A 19,749-nucleotide genomic window follows, 5' to 3' on the forward strand; every position below is an offset into this window, starting at 1 on the left:
GGGAACTACCAATTCGAATCCTCAGCCGAAAAGACTAAAAGAATCTCAAGGTGGTTGGAGATTCAGTTTTAGATCGGACAGAGGTGGAAGAAGCCGGGGAAAATAGACGACGGTATCTACTGGTAGTATATGAGGTCCACCTGGAGATGTGGACATTCCAGAATGTGGATATTGTGGAAAGAGACATTTGGGTGAATGTTGGAAAGTGACAGGAGGTTGTTTTCGTTGTGGGTCGACAGAACATTTTGTTAAAGACTATCCGAAGAATAAAAATGATACTCCTGTCACATCACAAAGATCAGTATCTACTGCTTAGGGCAGAGGTCCAAGTAGAGATAGTTCGGTTGCCAGAGGAAGAGCTGGTAGAAGGAGCAGTGATATTATTACTCAGCAGTCTGAAGCCAAAGTACCAGCTAGAGCTTATGTGGTCAAAACTCGTGAAGAAGGTGATGCCCACGATATGGTAACAGGTATATTTTTACTGGATTCTGAGCCTGCTTATGCTTTGATTGATCATGGATCTTCACATTCTTATATTAATTCAAAATTAGTTGAGTCGAGAAATTAAAATTCGAAATGTCTAGAGTGTCATTGAGGTGTCGAGTCCGTTGAGGCAAACAGTGTTAGTGAATCAGGTCTGTCCAAGATTCCCATTGATTATACAGCATAAAACTTTTCCAGTTGACTTGTTGATTATGCCATTTGGGGATTTTGATATAATACTGGGGATGGATTGGTTATCTGAACATGGAGTGATTTTAGACTGCTATAAAAAGAGATTCAACATTCAGACAGAAAGTGAAGGTCAGGTTGAAGTAAATGGTATTCGTACTAGTGGGCCAGCACGAATTGTTTCAGCAATAAAGGCTAGTAAATTACTTCAGTAGGGTTGTTCAACATATTTGGTATACATTATTAATTCTAATTCAGTTGGAAGTCAGTGCAGTCAAATTAAGACTGTATGCGAATTTCCAGATGTATTTCCAGAAGAACTACAGGGTTTACCGCCAGATAGGGAAGTCGAGTTCGCTATTGAGGTTTATCCGGGCACATCACCAATCTCTATACCTCCGTATCGAATGTCACCTACAGAGTTGAAAGAGCTGAAGATACAGTTGCAAGACTTATTAGATCGTGGTTTTATTCGACCGAGTATATCACCGTGGGGATCTCCGGTATTATTTGTTAAAAAGAAAGATGGCTCGATGAGACTTTGTATTGATTATCGGCAACTAAATAAGGTGACAATCAATAATAAGTATCCACTGCCTCACATTGATGATTTGTTTGATCAGTTGATTGTCACCTTATTTAGTTGCTGATAATCAATATAAAGTTTCATCGAGCTATTTTTCTTTTTAACAAATAATACCAGAGCTCCTCACGGTGATATACTCGGTCGAATAAAACCACGGTCTAATAAGTCTTGCAACTGTATCTTCAGCTCTTTCAACTCTGTAGGTGACATTCGATACGGAGGTATAGAGATTGGTGATGTGCCCGGATAAACCTCAATAGTGAACTCGACTTCCCTATCTGGCTGTAAACCCGGTAGTTCTTCTGGAAATACATCTGAAAATTCGCAGACAGTCCTAATTTGACTGCACTGACTCCCAACTGAATCAGAATTAATAACATATGCCAAATATGCTGAACAACCCTGCTGAAGTAATTTACTAGCCTTTATTGCTGAAACAATTCGTGCTGGCCCACTAGTACGAATACCATTTACTTCATCCTGACCTTCACTCTCTATCTGAATGCTAAATCTTTTTTTATAGCAGTCTAAAATCACTCCATGTTCAAATAACCAATCCATCCCCAGTATTATATCAAAATCCCCAAATGGCATAATCAACAAGTCAACTGGAAAAGTTTTATTCTGTATAACCAACGGGCATCTTGGACAGACCTGATTCACTAACACTGTTTGCCCCAACGGACTCGACACCTCAATAGACACTCTAGACATTTCGGATTTTAATTTTCTCGACTGAACTAATTTTGAATTAATATAAGAATGTGAAGATCTAGGATCAATCAAAGCATAAACAAGATCAGAATACAGTAAAAATATACCTGTTACCATATCGTGGGCATCGCCTTCTTCACGAGTTTTGACCACATAAGCTCTAGCTGGTACTCTGGCTTCAGACTTCTGAGTAATAATATCACTGCTCCTTTTACCAGCTCCTCCTCTGGCAACCGAACTACCTCTACTTGGACATCTGCCTCAAACAGTAGATACTGATCTTTGTGATGTAACAGGAGTATCATTTTTATTATTCGGACAATCTTTAACAAAATGCTCCGTCGACCCACAACGGAAACAACCTCTGGTCACTTTCCAGCATTCACCCAAATGTCTCTTTCCACAATATTCACATTCTGGAATGTCCACATCTCCAGGTGGACCTCGTATACTACCAGTAAATACCGTAGTCTGTTTTCCCCTACTTTTGCCAACTCTGTCCGATCTAAAACTGAATCTCCAACCACCCTGAGATTCTTTTAGTCTTTTCGGTTGAGGATTTGAACTGGTAGTTCCCGTACGCTTCCCCGCTGGTCGAAGACTTTCAGTCTTTTTATTGAAGCCCAACACTTGTTCTACCATTTTAGTTCGCTCAATCAAGTCTACCATTTCAGTAATACGTTGAGATACCAACTGTAATTTGATCTCATCTCGCAGACCCTGTAAAAATCTCTTACAACTGTCAGCTTCAGTTGGAATAAACTCTGAGGAATATCTGCTAAGTCTCGAGAATTCTCTCTCATAATCTTACTGTCATGTCACCCTGTTGTAACGTCAAAAACTCTTGTTTCTTGTCTTCGATATACATTTCTCCGATATATTTCTTTTGAAACTCTTTCTGAAATAGATCCCAAGTTATCTGATTCTCTGGTAAATGTCGAACCACTGATTCCTACCATAAGTAAGCTTCTCCTTGTAGCAATTATACAACACAAATCAAACACTCTCGGGGGGTACAATCTAATTGTTGTAAAATTCTTTTAGTCGACTCCATCCAATTTTTAGCTGCAGACGGATCGACTCCTTTCAGACCCATAAATTCAGTGGCACCATACTTTTTCAATTCCTTTATCGGGGCCCGTCTTTGAATTGGAACTAAAGTCGTAGCAGGAACAATTTTCGCTACTCTTTGTAGTACATCAACAATTTTTCTTAATGTGTTAGAATCATCTTTATCGTTTCTTCTTTCTGCTCTAGGAGATTAGTTTCTCATCAGGTTAATACTAGGTGTTACCGATACAGTTTCATCTAACCCGTAAGATTTTTCTTCTCCGGTATGCATTTCTTCATCAGTATCATTCATTATTTCATCCAACATCTTTAATCTATAATACAAAACAAATAAATAGGTCAGCATCCAAAAATCCCGACTCAATTTTGACTCAAAAGTGGCATGTACTTCTAGACTCAATTCCGAGCCCAATTTAAGTCGAGAATCGGCTAAACTTGATAGCTCTGATACCAAAAAATATAATACCCTTCAACCTTAAACCGTCGCCGAAATAGGGTTACGGGTCATTACCAGACAAATCAGACAAATTACGGATAATTCTTAATAAATAAATAATTAAACAATTAATTATTTAACAAACATATTATAGTAGAATCATAAATTCATATAAATTATGTTTTTATTTCTAATTGACTTCATTCATTCAAAATTTTTTTATAAAAATTTTGACAGCATTTCTTCTTATTTTTACATAAAACCCCTTGCAAGTTCAAACCAGAAATCAACTAATCCAAGACCAATGGCACAATCAAAACAATTTAAACCTAAATACACCTAAATCATAACCAATTCATTTATATAGTAATTTAATAACTAAACATTCATAATATTAATCAAAATTAACTAGTAACTTCGTTCATTTTTCATTCTAACTTAATACCAAATTATATAATATAATCTTTACCATTTTATTAAACTAATAACAAAATATGGTATACCATTCTTACAACCAACATTACAAGAATATCAATGTAACCTATACAACACCTAGTACATGCCACTTCCAATTAAGGAAAGAAAATCATCACCAAAAATCTTTTTGCTGGAGTTGGGATCGTTCGGATGTTGGACCGGGACACTAAACTCCTATTAACCTGCGCACGGAAACAACCGCATGCTGAGTATTCCATACTCAGTGGTATTACCATAATTCAAATTATAATAGCAATAAAGAATTATAATTACCGAACATGTAACTATCCAATTTCTCAAATATCAATTCATTCTTAAACTTCATTAATTAATAATAACAATGCAATTTTTAACTATTCTTTAATTTCCATCTCATATCACATGTAACAATTTCAATCACTACATGAATATTAAATTCATGCCTTTCATTTTCAATCTTCATTTCAATTCATAATTCAACTTTCTCATTTCTTTCAATATTTTAATAAAATAATCAATCAATTTATTTTAAATTTCTCATTTTAGATGTTCACCCTATTAACAGATCTAGACTTTGACGGATACACAGATTCCAACCCAAACACACCGGTACGGCACATTGTGTCTAAAACGGTACATAGTTCCTGATCAGAATACGACACATAAAGTGCCTAAAACGACACACGAGTTGTCTGATACGACACACGAGGTGCCTAAAATACGACACATAAAGTGTCTGATTGGCAAAGCCGATAATTCCCGTACTCTTCCAAATCCTATGGCATGCCAATTATATCCGACTCAGCCCGACTAGTTAATAGGGTATTCCATATCACTTTTCAATTTCAATTTCAACTCAATTCAATACACTTTTTCATTTTAATCCACAAGCAATTCAATTTCAATACATATTCATCATTCAATTAAATTTTTATACAATTTAACAAATAGACTTACCTTATAATTTACTTACCATATACATAAATTAAATTAAACATTTAATGAATAAATAAATAATTTGAATTATAGTAATACAAACCGTGAATTTTTCGTTTTAATCCTCGATAGCTTTTTCCTTCCCTTTGTGCGCCGATGTCTTGGGTTCTTTGTTAACTACGAAAATAATAATAATTTATAATCATTAACACAACACAATTCAATTTAATTCATGAGCCTAAACATGCAAATTTAACCATTTTTTTTTGTACATATAATTCCACTATTTACTTATATGTTCATTCAAAGCTGTCTATTTGAGTCATTGTTACTACATCATTTATATCTTGAGCTAAGAAACTCCAAATTAAGATCCGCTAATTTTTCCTGAAACTAGACTCATATATCTTCTTACCATAAAATTTCTACAATTTTTGGTTTAGCCAATAAGTACAGTTTATTCTTTAAATTTGTCCCTGTTCTGCTGTCAAACAGTTCCAACCATTCTGCACTAAAAATTAATTATCTCTTTGTACAAGATTTGGACGATGTTTCCGTTTGATTATCTTGAAAATATGTTAATTAAGGATTTTAAACATATAAATTCCAACCCATAATTATTTTTATACCATTTTTAATGATTTTTCAAAGTTAGAACAAGGGAACCCGAATTCATTCTGACCTTATCTCACAAAACTTATAATATCTTATGATATACAATTTCGTTGCTTACACCGTTCCTTCTACGAGAAACTAGACTCAATAAGATTTAATTTCATACTTGATTCATTCTCTAGTTCGATTTCTAAAATTTTTTGTGAATTTTCAAATTTAAAACACTACTACTGCCCAAAACTGTTTTGGTGTAAAATGTTAATAACCAAATTTACAACACCAATTCACACTTTATTTCTATTCAAATTTCATTTAAACTCAAGTTTAACTATTAAATTTTCAACATATTTTCCTAATTTCGAATTTTATTCAACTTAGTCCCTAAAACACAAAACTTATAGCTTACTTTACATTTCAATCCCTTTATCTATTCTAACTTAAATTTCATTCAATTAAACCCCTATTTCATCATTTTATTCAACATGAACTTTGTTTAAAAACCTAAGAACTTCTAAACTACGAACTTAATTCCATCAAAACCTTGTTTTAATACTTTTAAAACATCAAAATTAAGAGAAAATGACTTGATTGAGCTTACCAATTAAACTCCAAACTTCAAAAACCCTATTTCCCCTTTTTCTTTTCTTTCTTTCTTTTTCCCTGCTGCCTTCGAAATGCTCTCTGTTTCTTTTCTGTTTTGTTTCTCTGTTTGTTTTTTTTTCTTTTATGCTTTATTATTTTTTTAACATATTATAATATTAATATCATATATTAAAATATCTTTTACATATAACAAGTGTACATATTTATATTATTACAAATGTCATTATCTAATTTGTTTTTCATACCAAAAAGATCTTGTTTTAATTATTTATCTAATAAATGTCTACTTAATAAATAATACTTATATTACAATTGTATTATACATATTATTACACATATATTTAATTATAACCATACAATTGTCTACTATTTACTTCATTTAATAATAATAATAATAATAATATAAAACCATAATGATGGTTTATAATTATATATAATAATTATATAATATTTATATATAACCTAAATAAAATCTTAGATTTTAATACATATATGCCGCCTCAATTTTTGTAAATGGTTTAATTATCATTTTAATCCTTTTTATTTTCTATTACTTTAGAATTAAACTTTTACCCCTTATTCAATTTAGTTCTTTTTACAAATTACTCTAAATTAAGCTAAATTCACCCAATTAAAACTTAATTAGGCACACTACTAAACTCATAAATATTTTTAATAATTATTTTCGAACTTATTTCACTAAGACGGAGACCCTATAACTCACTTTTTCGGTGCCCGTGGATTTTGGGTGATTACAAAAATAGTGAAAGAGAAAGACATTTCATGATAAACACGTCTGATAATCTTCAAGGCCAAATAGTATGGTGGCTCATATTCTTTGAAAACAGAACACTAGCCCTACTGCAAATTCAAATCTACAACATAAGGGCCATGCATAGAAGCTTGAGCATAGCACTTGTTGATAAACGATTCTATTGTCCTATGGCACCATTTTTTTAGCTCTTTTTAAGGAAGGGAAATTGGAAATTACTTTTCCTGTAAGAGGGACATCTTGTGAAGCTCTATTTTCACATATTCAAACCTCTAAAATAGCAATAAATAATTGATTCTTCATCAACTGTTGAAACACAGCAGCTCCAAATTCTGCAGAAAAATTCTGCAGCATGAACTATACAAAAACTCTAGGATCAAATCATGGAGGTGAAGCAAGACCTCCAAAAAGGACAAACATCATCATCATCATTAGTATAGGGTACAGTCTTTGGCTGATCAGATAGTCATTAAGATTGATATCTAATTTCATCATAATGGTCTCAACAAGCATCCATCATAGAACCTGCTCTGAGTTCAGAGTCCAACCTAAAGACTAACGATATAATGATACCATAACAATAGTGGACTCTCTTGCCACTTTCAAAAGAATATTGCACACCAACTGAAGTTGTTGAAATCATGTACTAGCAGCTTATTAAGGAATGGGACTTGTATTTTCCAATTTCATAAAGCAGTTACAACTTTATAAACCATCATAATGTTAGAATTCTATCAGTTCAGTCAAAAAACAACTCAGTTTCATAATTTATAAACATGCATGCCTAAAGTAAAAAGATATTACCCAACCGATTCGGCAATAAAATAAGACAGCCAAAATCAGATCAACTGAATCATTCCATCACTAAAGCAATATTATTAAGCATTCAGCATACTAATCTAGGCAGAAAGCTTGGTTAAAGTGGGCTGAGATGTATCAGACCAAAAGAGAAAACGATCAACCAGATTTTCTTTTCCATTTCATTTATGTTGTTTCCATCAGAAGCTGGGTAGAGTTTAAGAGAAAAACAAAGATAAGGCTCTTCAAAGGCACCATGCCACGTCAATCTTGTTCCTCAATAGGGTGTCATGTTCGCCATAGGTTGTTCAGTAATAAATAGTGTGACATCATAATGAAACCAGGTAATACATTTTTCCTTTTGTTTCATTGCCCAAGAGAAAAAATGTATCTTTTTTCCATATCTTCCTTGTATGTTTGGAATTTAACTTAAACATGGCTAGCATTATCCTAGAGCTTCTAGCATACTTGAAAAAGCTTAATTCAGCCTAAACTATGTGGAATAATTGCCAAAATGTGCCACCATTGTGGTGATAAATTTCATATTCCATGCTGTTGCCAGCATCATGAGTAATATTTCTCAAATGCATATTGATAACCAGAAAACAACGATATATGTCTATTTCAACCACAGATATAAATATCCCTTGTCTTAACGGTTTAAAAGAAAAACACCATAGAAAAGCCCAGCAAACAAAGATGTCCAAAAGTTCAGCATGGCAGAAAACACAAACAAACAACCTATTTAATAGCAAACAGGTCCATGACAAGTGCGGCGGTTGTGTCCACGTCGACCACAGCGACTGCATCGGTATTTCCCTTTTGGAGGTCTCCAGACCATTGGCACGGGAAATGCTTCTGTTAAAAACTGGCAATCAAAAAGACAATGCTTAAGCAAAATAGAAGCAGATAATGAGTAAATGTTGAGGAAATTGAAAAGAATTATAGAATATGTAACTTGCCTTCACAGGATAGAACGGATAAGGACAATGAATATGAGCATGCCCTATCTCCTGGCAGCGTGAACAGCGCTGTGTCCGCTCCTCTTTGCTTAAAATATCCTTCCACCGTTGCTCTCTCCAGATATCACGACGTGCAGAACTCACTGGAGGAGTTGGAATGGGTTCCTAAAGATTCAAACAAAAATACTGAGTCAATGTAGAGAAAAAAGAGCAATATGTAAGAGAAAACATGAATTAACTAGGTGAAAATGGCAATAAAAGTGTTCAGGGATCAGGGATGTCATTATTTTAAAGGTTTCCTTGCAAAAAGTTTGTATGACAACCTATGAGGATGACGCATTGAAACCATATCATATGTGTTATTTCAAGTATGTCAATGAAGAATCATTAACAAATCAGATTTTGGAACCGAAGTATGCAAATATTAGTGCAGACTGAGACAAGAAGAAAAAAATTAACACTAGATTCTGTGTGCTATCATAAACCAACTTCAAAACTATTTCTCTGTTTCACCAATTTAAGTTTATACTTTAATTGTGCATTATGTGTTTGTAATCACCTAATACATACGCATTGGTATAAAAGAGTACTGGGTTCCATTCTCTGCATTGGCTGAATAACTAGATAGATCCACTTTTGACTCATGCTGTTGTGTTTGCTAATCAATTTTGTACTAGCTTCAAATTTCAGAAGTTAAAATATGTTTAAGTTACAGTTAAACTAAATTACCATAGAAATTATGTCAGCTGACGATCAGCACATGACGTTACTTAAATGATGCAACCATCAATAGATTCTCTTAGACCATATCGAACAAATTAAGATTACCTATGTTCAGCACACGCCACTTGCCGACATAAATAACAAGATTAATAGATTTGAGTGTTTTTCACGTGACATGAAAGGTAAAATCAAGAACCGTTACTCATGTGTCCAAATTGATCCGTATAAAAACCGACAGATCTCACTCCATGTTGGTATATGAGCAACAGGACGCGTGCTAGTGTTTGAACAAGATTTGCAATGAGCCGACAAACATGCAATCTAAGATTTTCCAACTTTATTTGTCTAAAACTAACAGATCTTAGTAGATATTAATCACATGAGCGGCAGAAAACATGCTAATATTTGCACTTGATATCAGATCATATTAGGCTAATCAGCATGTAATCCTACTTTATCCTCAAATCATGACCTCCCAACTTCTACCAATTATATTACCGGTTTCAAGGAAAAGGCAAAACAAATCCACGCATGTCAAAGCATTTAATGCAAAACATACCCTAGCTTCGGAAGAAGAGTCTTCTGGAATTCCCTGGTGTCCAAAAGTATACAACCACCAAAATCAGTCAGTAACAACAAGTATGCAATAATAAATTTCAGACGATTTGATAAATACAGATACCAGATTCTAAAATTCCTTCGTCAGGTACTATATCTTTCCATTATGATCTAAAACATTAAGCAACAGAAGTCAGATAAAATGTTGACAAGGTGGCTACATTTGAACCTTTTACAATTAGTACAACCATGTTCACTGCCTTGAAACTCATTGATATAAAAGAGTACTAATAGATCCACTTTTGACTCAAATCCCGTTGTGTTTGCTGATTAGTTTTGTATTAGCTTCAATATTCAGAAGTTTCAAGTTATAGTTAAACTAAATTACCACAGAAATTATGTCAGCTTACAATCCACACATGACGTTACCTAAATGATGCAATCGTCAATAGATTCTCTTTTACCATATCGAACAAATTAAGGTAACCTATATTCAGCACATGCCACTAGCCAACATAAATAACTAGATTACTAGAATGAGTGTTCTTGATATGACTTAATCATAATATAAAAGGTAAAATCAAGAAACGTTACTCATGTGTCCAAATTTTATCCGTACAAAACTGACAGATCTTAATCCATGTTAGTATATGAGCAACAGGACACGTGCCGGGCATTTGAACAAGACTCGCGATGAGCCAACAACCATGCAATCTAAGGTTCTCCAAATTTATTTGTCTAAAACCAACAGATCTTGGTAGATATTAACCACTCAAGCAGCAGAAAACATGCTAGTATTTGAACAATGCAGTTGATAAAAGATCATATTCTTCTAATCAGAATGCAATCCTATTTTATCCTCAAATCATGACCTACAAACTTGTACCAACTGTGTTACCGGTTACAAGCAAAAGGCAAAACCACGCCGTGCATGTCAAATCATCTTAGCAAAACATATCCTAACATAGGAAGAACAGCCTTCAAAAATTCCTTGGTGTCAAAAAAGTATATAACCTCCAAAGTCAGTTAGTAACAAGTATGCACTAATAGATTTCAGACGATTTGATAAGTACAGATAGCAGATTATAAAATTTCTTAGTCAGGTACTGGATTTTTCCATTATGACCTAAAACGTTAAGCAACAAAAGTCAGATAAAATATTGACAAGGTAGCTACATTTGAACATTTTGCAATTAGTAGAATTGTGTTCATTGTTTTTTTTTTTTTCTTTTTACAACTCACACAACTTCGGCAGAAGCAAATCGCTGCCACACACTAGCAGGCAACTCTTGCCTGCGATTCAATCCCAAGACGCTGGTGGTTCAATGTTCATTGCCTTGAAGCTCTTGTTTAACCAATTTTACGTGTTTAGATATAGGATACTATAGTGAATTAAAACAATCCACTAGTTAATGAACCAATTAAACAAATTCATCAAAACCCATTCCATATTACCAACTAATATGGGATTATATACCTCAGTTTCAGGTTCTGGGATGTCAGGAACATTGTTTTCATCCACTGGTTGTTGAAGCTTCAAATCATCATCAGCCATTGCCACCAAAGTTAAGTTGTCTACGGAAATTAAGGTGTGTAGTGCGAAACTGGAGATGGGAAGGAGGGGTTAATAAAGAATTCATTGAGGAAGAACAGAATCCCTCCCGATAGAACACGTGGAGACAATGCTGGTGGCGAAGGAAACGTGGAAGGAGATGATTCAAAAGGCAAGAAATTGAGTCCTTCTGAGTACAGCTCGGATTTTACTAGGATTAGTTTGGTTCTTGAATTTTCAGTTTATATGAGACAAAAAAGAGTAAAAGCAGATGAGTTGTATTCATAAAGGGAGTAAAAGCAAAGCTACAAATTTTGAGGCCATGAATGGCAATATTTAGCACCAAGGAAAAACTCAGAAACCAGCCGTTACTGGTTTTTCAAAAGAATGGTGGTATATGGTCAAAACGGAAACGTCAGTGGCGGTTACTTCTTATTGATATACCCCACGCCCCGGCAGTGGCCCTGGCGCCTCACTAACAATTAAATATTGGGCAAATCCTTAATTAATCTATTCGAAAACCAAAACAAATATATTACAGGGAAAAGGCATGTCCATGGAATTATATGTGATGCTATATATGAGTTTTAGTTCAAGTTAGTCGGCTTTTCTCTACATTTTTCCATTTTTTAATTTCTTCCTCTTTAATTTAATTCTATTTGTTTAGATATCTTTGTATCCAGCTCCGTTGTAATTTACATGTATACTTTGATTATAGCATTAGTGTAAATTTTTTTTAAAAAAAAAAGAATATAAGTAGTGATGTTGTATATTCAATTTTATGAAACTCAATTTTCTCTTCAGGTAATGTAAATTTTGTATAATATAGTATGAATTATTTTCATGTTAAAATTTAATATGTGTAGAACTAAATACAATTGAGATATAGTCAATTCTCTCTATAATAATCACATGTTAAAATAATTAAATTTTTAGTACAATCAATTTTTTATGTTTTATTTTAATTTTCTAGACAAGTTTTTCACTTATAACAGTAACTTCTTTAATTATGAAATATATTCTTTATTAAATTAGTTCCCTATAATAACATGTTGTTTAAACTTTTAAGTATGATTATAGCTATTTCATATAAACAAGTCTTTTCATTATAATTTATTAAATGAAATAATATTCGGTGAGTGAAATTCAAGATATCAATTCAATAAATTATTTAAGTTCCTAATTAAATATTCTACTATAAATTTGGAGTATTATAAACTTATAAATTAATTACTTGAATTTAATCATTTGTGATAAATTAATTAATTTAATTTCAGAACTCATGCTAATTAATTAAACTTTTTAGACTTATGAACATTAAAATTAATTACATGAAAGAATGTAAAAATAAAATATGCATAAAAGCAATAATCCATGCACTTGTTATATGTGTTTTAATTTTGTTGATTTACTTCCTACTTTTTTTTTAATATCATTCTCATTTTATTTTATTTGATGAAAATTCACACTATGATAGATAGATTTACAACAATCTATCTGTTGTTATAAATGTGTAACAACCACTTTTCTATAATAGACAAAATCTTCGCGCACAAATGGGTTGTTAAAAGAAAAAATTACTATATCTATACTATACTTATCTATATATCTCTTATTAAGTCATCTGAGCACCAACTTAGTTGAGAAATGACACATTCTTTCTGCAAAGTAAATTATATAATCATTAGTAAGGTTTTATTTTTTTTATTTTTTATATTGGGTAAATTACACTATTGGTGAACCAACTTTTGTATTTAAACTTTAGCCAGAGTAATATCATGTGTTTGAAAATGAAAATGCAAGGGTTGAAATTTTCTAGCATTTCAAATATGTTCTGAAATGATTTACAGAGAATGTTTGGATGAGGTTGCCAAACCAAGTTCTTTACGTTGCTCTTCATCCGGCTGCAAGCTTCCTGGAATTGCACCAAATGCTCTTCTAGTTGTTTCAAATCCTAATGCCAGATGGTGAAAATATGCTGAAGTGTCCTCCATGCTTTTCCACAAGTTCAAGGAGACTGATGCAAATTCCTTTGACGAATTTTTCTCCCTTTCTGTTGCAAAGACCTGGTTCAGCTCGGAAACCTTTAAAAACCGCTCCGTGGCTGCCTCCCAAGACAGCTCATATCTCTGTGCATCAGTTAATGGTACAGGCTCCTCACTGAGTGCCTTGCATGTCGCTTCAACAAAACCATTGTCATCGTCATATATTCGACAGTTGGGAAACTGCTTGAAGAAGTCGTTAGAGGGGTGATTGGCACAAACAACAATCTTTCCCATAGCCAATGCTTCGGCTGTGGTTGTGCAAACAACATCTGTCGTGCTAGGATTCAAGAACACTTTATAACTGAAAAGGAAAACAAGTCTTAATTATTGTTAATTGATCAAAGTCCAAGAAAAGAGGGCACGAGGGTGGGAGAACAGAAAGAGGCTTACTCAAGGAATAAAGGATCAGCATGATCACGACCCGGATGAACTCTAACTGTCAGTTTCAGCTTGTTAGCAGCTTCTTTAACTTGATCGGAGTCCTCTCCATTGCCGTATAGATCAATCTCAAGACCAGCGAGCTCCTTTTGGTGATCATTAAGTAGTTTAAGTAGCTCCCCATAGCCTTTGTTCCAAATCATCTTCCCAATGTAGTAAGCACCTTTGGTGAAGGCCTGGTGGATACTGCTATGTTGTTGCTCAAACCTTTCCTTGCCTATCTCAAGGAACTTGGGATTAACTCCATGAACATTGCAGATGATGGATCTGGGGTAATCCTGGGTGGCAGCGGACAACCTAATTACCTGCAATTACATCATGATTGCAATTCAACGAAATTAATTATTATATGTACAATACATGGAGACAAGGAAATTCAGCTTTCTTCTCCCTCCCAGCTCTCCCTCTGTTTTTCTATTTTTTTTCCCTCACTATCACCTGCGTCGACAGTTAAGACTATCCTCTCTATCACATGGTGGCAGTGAGCCTATTCCCATTAGTTCAGAACAATGCATCACCCAAGGTATAGTAAATTACAATAATCTTCTTCCTTAAATAATATATACTGTTTTAACAAGTTTATCCTACCACGCAAGATTGCAAACTTTGTTTAATCCTACAAATATCACAGATCTTTAACAGAAAAGGGGAAAAAGTAAAAATAATTTTTTACAACCAGGATGAAAATCATGACTTATTTACGAAACTTACCTTATGGCAATAGATGCTTACAACCCAACTATTTACATATTTCAGAAGAAATGCTTGGAATTGTCCATTTTTTTCTCTCTTCACATACTCCAAATAATTGGTATGTATTATTCCTATGACAAGGCGGAATTTAGTTTTCCATCTCTTCCCATGATGAAACCATGTAAGGTGCTCAGGTTCCTCAAGGACAGCAATATCTGCCTCTTCATCAGGGATGATTTCTGAGATGTCTCCTACAGGAAGAATGCTTCTTTTATCTACAGCAAACTGCATCACAAGTGGTGTTAAAAAATACCATCAGATTATTATTATGCTACTCAAATTCAATGATGGTTTTAATGTCTAAACAACCACTGTAGACATACAGCAAAATGCTACACAAGTACAAATAGGTTCTACCAGATTAGCATTCTGGTAGATACAAATAGCTAAAAACTAGGTACATTTTAACTTTTTAACTCACCACTCATCACTTAGAAACATTAGGGAGTTTGAATTTTAAATTATCAGAAAATGTTTAATAAAAGATAATATGCCGACAAGCGTACCAAGTAAATAAAAGCATTAATAGTTCAGGAAAAGTTTAGATATGATTACCTTTCCTTTATAAAAGCCTACTATGTAAACAAAAGCCTGCTACAATTACCTTTCCAGGATAAAACCGTATGACGAAACCAGATATAAATGCAGTCCTCTCCTCTAGCCATTGACGAATAAACGATTCTTGCTCTGAGGGTGAACCAAAGGTGGTGTTGTTTGGGTATACTAGTTTTTGATCTTTTAAGGATAGCCAAGGGATCACCAATGTGACCTTTCTCTCTCCATCTTTGGCAAGATAAGCAGCGCGAAACAAAGGGTTAACTGCAGTTCCGGTCATCCATGGCAGACTTGCTGTGGTAAAAATTGCTATATGCTGCTTTCTATCCATTCAGTCATCAACTTTAAGTTTTTAGCCAACAATTTCAGCACGGAACCAATGCAGGCAGCTTATAAAACAGATAGGTTGGCTTTTCCAAAACACGAAGTAATGTCTACAACTGCATCAATAACAACACAAGTATTAGCTGAAATGCAAAAGAAATTTGGAACAAGAGTCAAGAAATCAAAATAATCTTGCCTAAAATATAAAAGCTAATAATTAAATAGGAATTTCTATGAAGTGTGAATAAAGCTAATTTCAAATCCATACCACAAGAAGGAAGAAGTAAAAGTATTCATATTCCTACCCATAGCTTAAATTAAGCTAGCATTTTGCTTTTGATTATTTAAATAATCAGATTAGCTCCCTATTCAGCAGAAATGATGTGAAAGGTGAGTCCCAAAACCAATTGATACTAAGGTCCTTCCTCGCCAAGAAATCATATTAATGAAGATCTAAACAATAGAAAGACAGGATTCTTTGACGATCTTAATCAATGGCCTGAATTATCAACTAAGAAGCTTCAACAGAGGGGAAAAAATAGAGAGATGCGAGAATAGCTGCCTCAGCACGGAATCATGAGAATAAAGAAATTCAGAGAGATTCCGTTTTCAAGTATCACAATCTAATCTTCCTTCTTATTCTGTGTTAGATTGAAGAATGAAACAGATTGCTGAAAAACAAAAGTTAAGATGAGTTACCTGTATTTTTCTTTTCTGTTTCTGAATGGAACTTCCCGCAACTTCCAGAGTTGAACTTTGTGGGAAATGAGAATTGAGGAAACAGAACAGTTTTGACCAATAGGATAAGTTAGTAGGAAAAAGAATATGCTTTGGGTCCATCTATTTGTTTATTTATCTACCTTTTCTACAAACTAAGGAGGGTTATATTTGCTGAATATGCTCAAAAAAAATTACATCATTCATCTTTTTTAATTAATAAATTTTTTATTTATAAAATTAAATAATTATTACAAATATCATTATTTTTAGAATAATATGTAATAAAAAATATAAATATACTTAAAAGAAGAATTGGACTTAAGACTTAAGGCCATCTAACCAAATGAGCTAATGTATTAACAACAGAAAATAAAAAATACAAATGTAAGTAAAAGAGAAATCAAACTCAAGACTTAAGAATAAAACCACTAACATTTATCCATTTGACCAAAGGAGCTGCTGTGTCAATTTATTTATCTAAATATCTCATAAAGTGGCTCATTTCTCTAATTTTTTTTTGGTATTTTCAACAAATTTAGCCGGATAACAAGTTTATAGTTGTGGAATTTATTTATTTATTTTTGGCTTTAACTTTTTAACATTTAAATTTATGTCAAATTAGATTTTTTTGGGGGGTTTGTTTGGTAGATAATTGAAAAAATTAAATCATTTGAAAATTAATATTTTTAATAATTTAATTTTTAAAATTAATCTAAAATAAAACAATCAGTTATAATTATTTCTCTAATAGAAAATAATAAGTAGACTATTTATTACTTAATGGAGAATATGTCCAATTAATTCAATTTTATTTTATTTATTCTAATATTATATTATCTTATAAAAATTTTATGTTTAAAATTTGATTTTTGTTTAGAATAAGGTAAAACATTTAAAAATTAATAATAAATTATAGAATATATATTTTTTATAATTTAAAATCTAATTATATTCTGTAATTAATTTTAAGTAATATATCAAACAATTTTTTAACTTAAATTCAGTACTTAAAATTTTAATACTTGATTTTTCAGCACTTACTTTTTTAATTTCACCTTAGTTAAATTTGGTTCTTAATTCTCTAAAAGTAGTCGAATTTGACTATCAACATTTCAAAAAGAATTGTATTGATTTTTTAACAGGAGTACTAACTAAAACGTTAAATTTTTAAACATGATAGTCTGCATAACAATCCACGTGTAATTCATTTTTTAAAAATTTTTAAGAACTATTTATAATTTTGAAATTTTTTTTATAATTTTTAAACTATTTGTTAACATGACATGGAATACAAATAGTGTCATGTTAGCATAAAATGCACGTCAACTGTCACATGGGTTGTCAAGCAAATACCGTTCAAAATTTAATATTTTAGTCAACATTTCTATAAAAGAAAAGGCATCTAACTCTTTTTAAAAAATTAATGATTAAATTTAACTAAAATAATAATAATTAAGTTGACGAAAAAAATAAACATTAAAAATTAAATTTATCATTATACCTTTATTTTTTAAATAGAATAAATATATATTTTATTCTTACATTTTCATTTATTTTTATTTATAATTTTAAGCGAGTATTACTCCTTGTTTATGTCTTACGTGGGTTGGATATGAATATTAATAATGATGTATGTTATTATATCTTCTTTTTTATATAATATTCAGAATTATCTATAATTATTCTTTAATTTTTAAATGAAAAATAATACATTTTAATGTACTTGAGCTCATATCTTTCTACACCGATAAAAATATCAATATAAGCTAAAACTTAATCTGCGTATTGCTTTGCTTTTTTGGTAAGGAATGCAATGCTTTCCTTTTAATTTTTATTTTGCTTTGCTTTTAAGGTTTATTTGTTTATCTCACGCACATGTATATTATATAGTTTAATTTTGTTCTAAGCATCAGATTTAACTTAATTTCACTCATAATCTTTTACATTTAAGAAAACAAAAGATTAGTACCTGTATATTTTTCATTTATTAAATTTCAAACTATGAAATACTTATTATTTTTATAATTTAATACTATATATTCAATCTTTTTATTTTTCAATGATATATTTAAGCTCTATTTATGAAGTCAACTAAAATTTAATATTTTTAACAATTAAATTTGTTTAAATAAAACCCACAATTAAATTACAAGATGGAATTTTGATACCTTAACTTTTTTTTTTATTAAATGGTATCCAAAACTTTTTTTTTCTCACATTGTTAAATCTATTTTTTAAAAAACAAAAAGCTTAACCCACATATCGATATTTAAATTATACTCTCTTTTTTCTCATTTTAATACTTATAGCAATACTTAAAGCTATTTTTTCCCCAGTACAATACCTTTGTTAGTCATTAAAGAATAAGATAACCGATTAAAAATATGGATGTGACAAAAAAAGAAAAAAAAAAAAGGCTTTATTTTCTCTTATATATTTTTTCTTTTTTTCTTTCTTTCTTCATATCTAGACCAATGGTCAAATTAGTCAAGTTACCAACTTTCGGTTTGGCTACTTCATCCAGTTCAGTCAAATGATTTATTTAAAAATTCATGAAAATAAAAATAATTTAAAAATAGAGAAGATTAGTTCATTTTTTTAGCTTAGTTGTAACAGCCTGATTTTGGGCCTAGTCGGAACAGTGGTTTCGAGACCACTATTTCGAGGCCAAAGAAAATTATTTTAGTATTATTTTATGTGTTATAATATGATTTTATAAGTGCATGTTAATTTTGGTATATTAATTTTAGCGATTTCTAGTCCAATTTCGAAAAAGGACTAAATCGCGTAAAAAGTAAAAGTTGTGTTTTAATACCTAAAGGTGTTAAATTACCTTGCATCTTAAATTGGGGGTCTTTAAAGTGAAATTAGGCCATTGAAAGTGTGATGGCCGGCCATGGGAGACAAAATAGTTGAAAAGTCAAAATTAGACAAAATAGTTTTATTATTAACAAATAAAAAAAAGAAAAAGAAAAAGCTATCATTTTTCTCTTCCCCTTCACCGAAATATGCAGCAAAGAAAGGGTTTTGAAGCTGGAAAATTTCAGCAACATATTTCCCTTGCTTGTAAGTGATTTTAATGTCTTTGCTTGATGATTTTTGTATTTTTGGAACCCCTAAAGCATAAGCTTTCATAAGAGGGGATTATTTTGCAAAATGATGAAGAGTCTAAGGTTTTACCATGAGAGTAAATGTGTTGTTTGCTGTGTTTTTATGGAAGATTATGAGTCCTAGTTGTCTAATAAACAACTTTTGTGAAAGAAATTGCATGAAAATACCTTAAAATGGGGTAAATTGCTAAGTTGTAAAATGAGTTGTAAATGTGTAAAATAGTTGAAATTATGAGTTTCTATAGTTATGAAAATGGTTCGTCTAGACTCAAAGAGTACAGGAATGTGATAAAAATTAATTTACGAGCATTGGGGCAAAAGTGCAAATATGTAAAAGTTTAGGGGTCAAA

At 32.0% G+C, this 19,749-nt stretch overlaps 2 protein-coding genes and 1 long non-coding RNA gene across 3 annotated transcripts; all 3 read right to left on the reverse strand.

Annotated features, from left to right (window-relative positions):
* Positions 1–2,028: 2,028 nt before the first annotated feature.
* On the reverse strand, positions 2,029–5,015 carry LOC121209712 (uncharacterized). Its single transcript, XR_005904797.1, has 3 exons — positions 4,975–5,015; positions 4,073–4,138; positions 2,029–3,357 (listed from the first exon to the last, which is right to left on the reverse strand). It is a non-coding gene; the product is annotated as an uncharacterized lncRNA (long non-coding RNA).
* A 3,211-nt stretch (positions 5,016–8,226) lies between these two features.
* On the reverse strand, positions 8,227–11,996 carry LOC107961182 (uncharacterized). The gene is made up of 4 exons (XM_016897394.2): positions 11,380–11,996; positions 9,904–9,936; positions 8,622–8,786; positions 8,227–8,527 (listed from the first exon to the last, which is right to left on the reverse strand). Exons 1-4 carry the CDS (start codon positions 11,455–11,457, stop codon positions 8,405–8,407), a joined length of 399 nt encoding a protein of 132 aa, XP_016752883.1. The 5' UTR covers positions 11,458–11,996; the 3' UTR covers positions 8,227–8,404.
* A 1,191-nt stretch (positions 11,997–13,187) lies between these two features.
* On the reverse strand, positions 13,188–16,472 carry LOC107957255 (digalactosyldiacylglycerol synthase 2, chloroplastic). The gene is made up of 5 exons (XM_016892731.2): positions 16,269–16,472; positions 15,295–15,685; positions 14,649–14,915; positions 13,890–14,242; positions 13,188–13,800 (listed from the first exon to the last, which is right to left on the reverse strand). The coding sequence occupies exons 2-5, from the start codon at positions 15,574–15,576 to the stop codon at positions 13,299–13,301; spliced, it is 1,404 nt and encodes a 467-aa protein (XP_016748220.1). The 5' UTR covers positions 15,577–15,685; positions 16,269–16,472; the 3' UTR covers positions 13,188–13,298.
* Positions 16,473–19,749: the final 3,277 nt, after the last annotated feature.

Source organism: Gossypium hirsutum, chromosome A11, assembly GCF_007990345.1.
Source record: "Gossypium hirsutum isolate 1008001.06 chromosome A11, Gossypium_hirsutum_v2.1, whole genome shotgun sequence".
Lineage (NCBI taxonomy): Eukaryota > Viridiplantae > Streptophyta > Magnoliopsida > Malvales > Malvaceae > Gossypium > Gossypium hirsutum.

Coding starts and splice junctions, on each gene's coding strand:
- LOC107961182 (XM_016897394.2), bottom strand. CDS start 11,457: ATGGCTGATGATGATTTGAAGCTTCAACAACCAGTGGATGAAAACAAT. Junction 8,787..9,903: donor ACTCTTCTTCCGAAGCTAGG/GTATGTTTTGCA, acceptor TTGAATCTTTAG/GAACCCATTCCAACTCCTCC. Junction 8,528..8,621: donor ATCCGTTCTATCCTGTGAAG/GCAAGTTACATA, acceptor TTTGATTGCCAG/TTTTTAACAGAAGCATTTCC.
- LOC107957255 (XM_016892731.2), bottom strand. CDS start 15,576: ATGGATAGAAAGCAGCATATAGCAATTTTTACCACAGCAAGTCTGCCA. Junction 14,243..14,648: donor TAAGCATCTATTGCCATAAG/GTAAGTTTCGTA, acceptor ATGTAATTGCAG/GTAATTAGGTTGTCCGCTGC. Junction 13,801..13,889: donor GCTGATCCTTTATTCCTTGA/GTAAGCCTCTTT, acceptor TTTCCTTTTCAG/TTATAAAGTGTTCTTGAATC.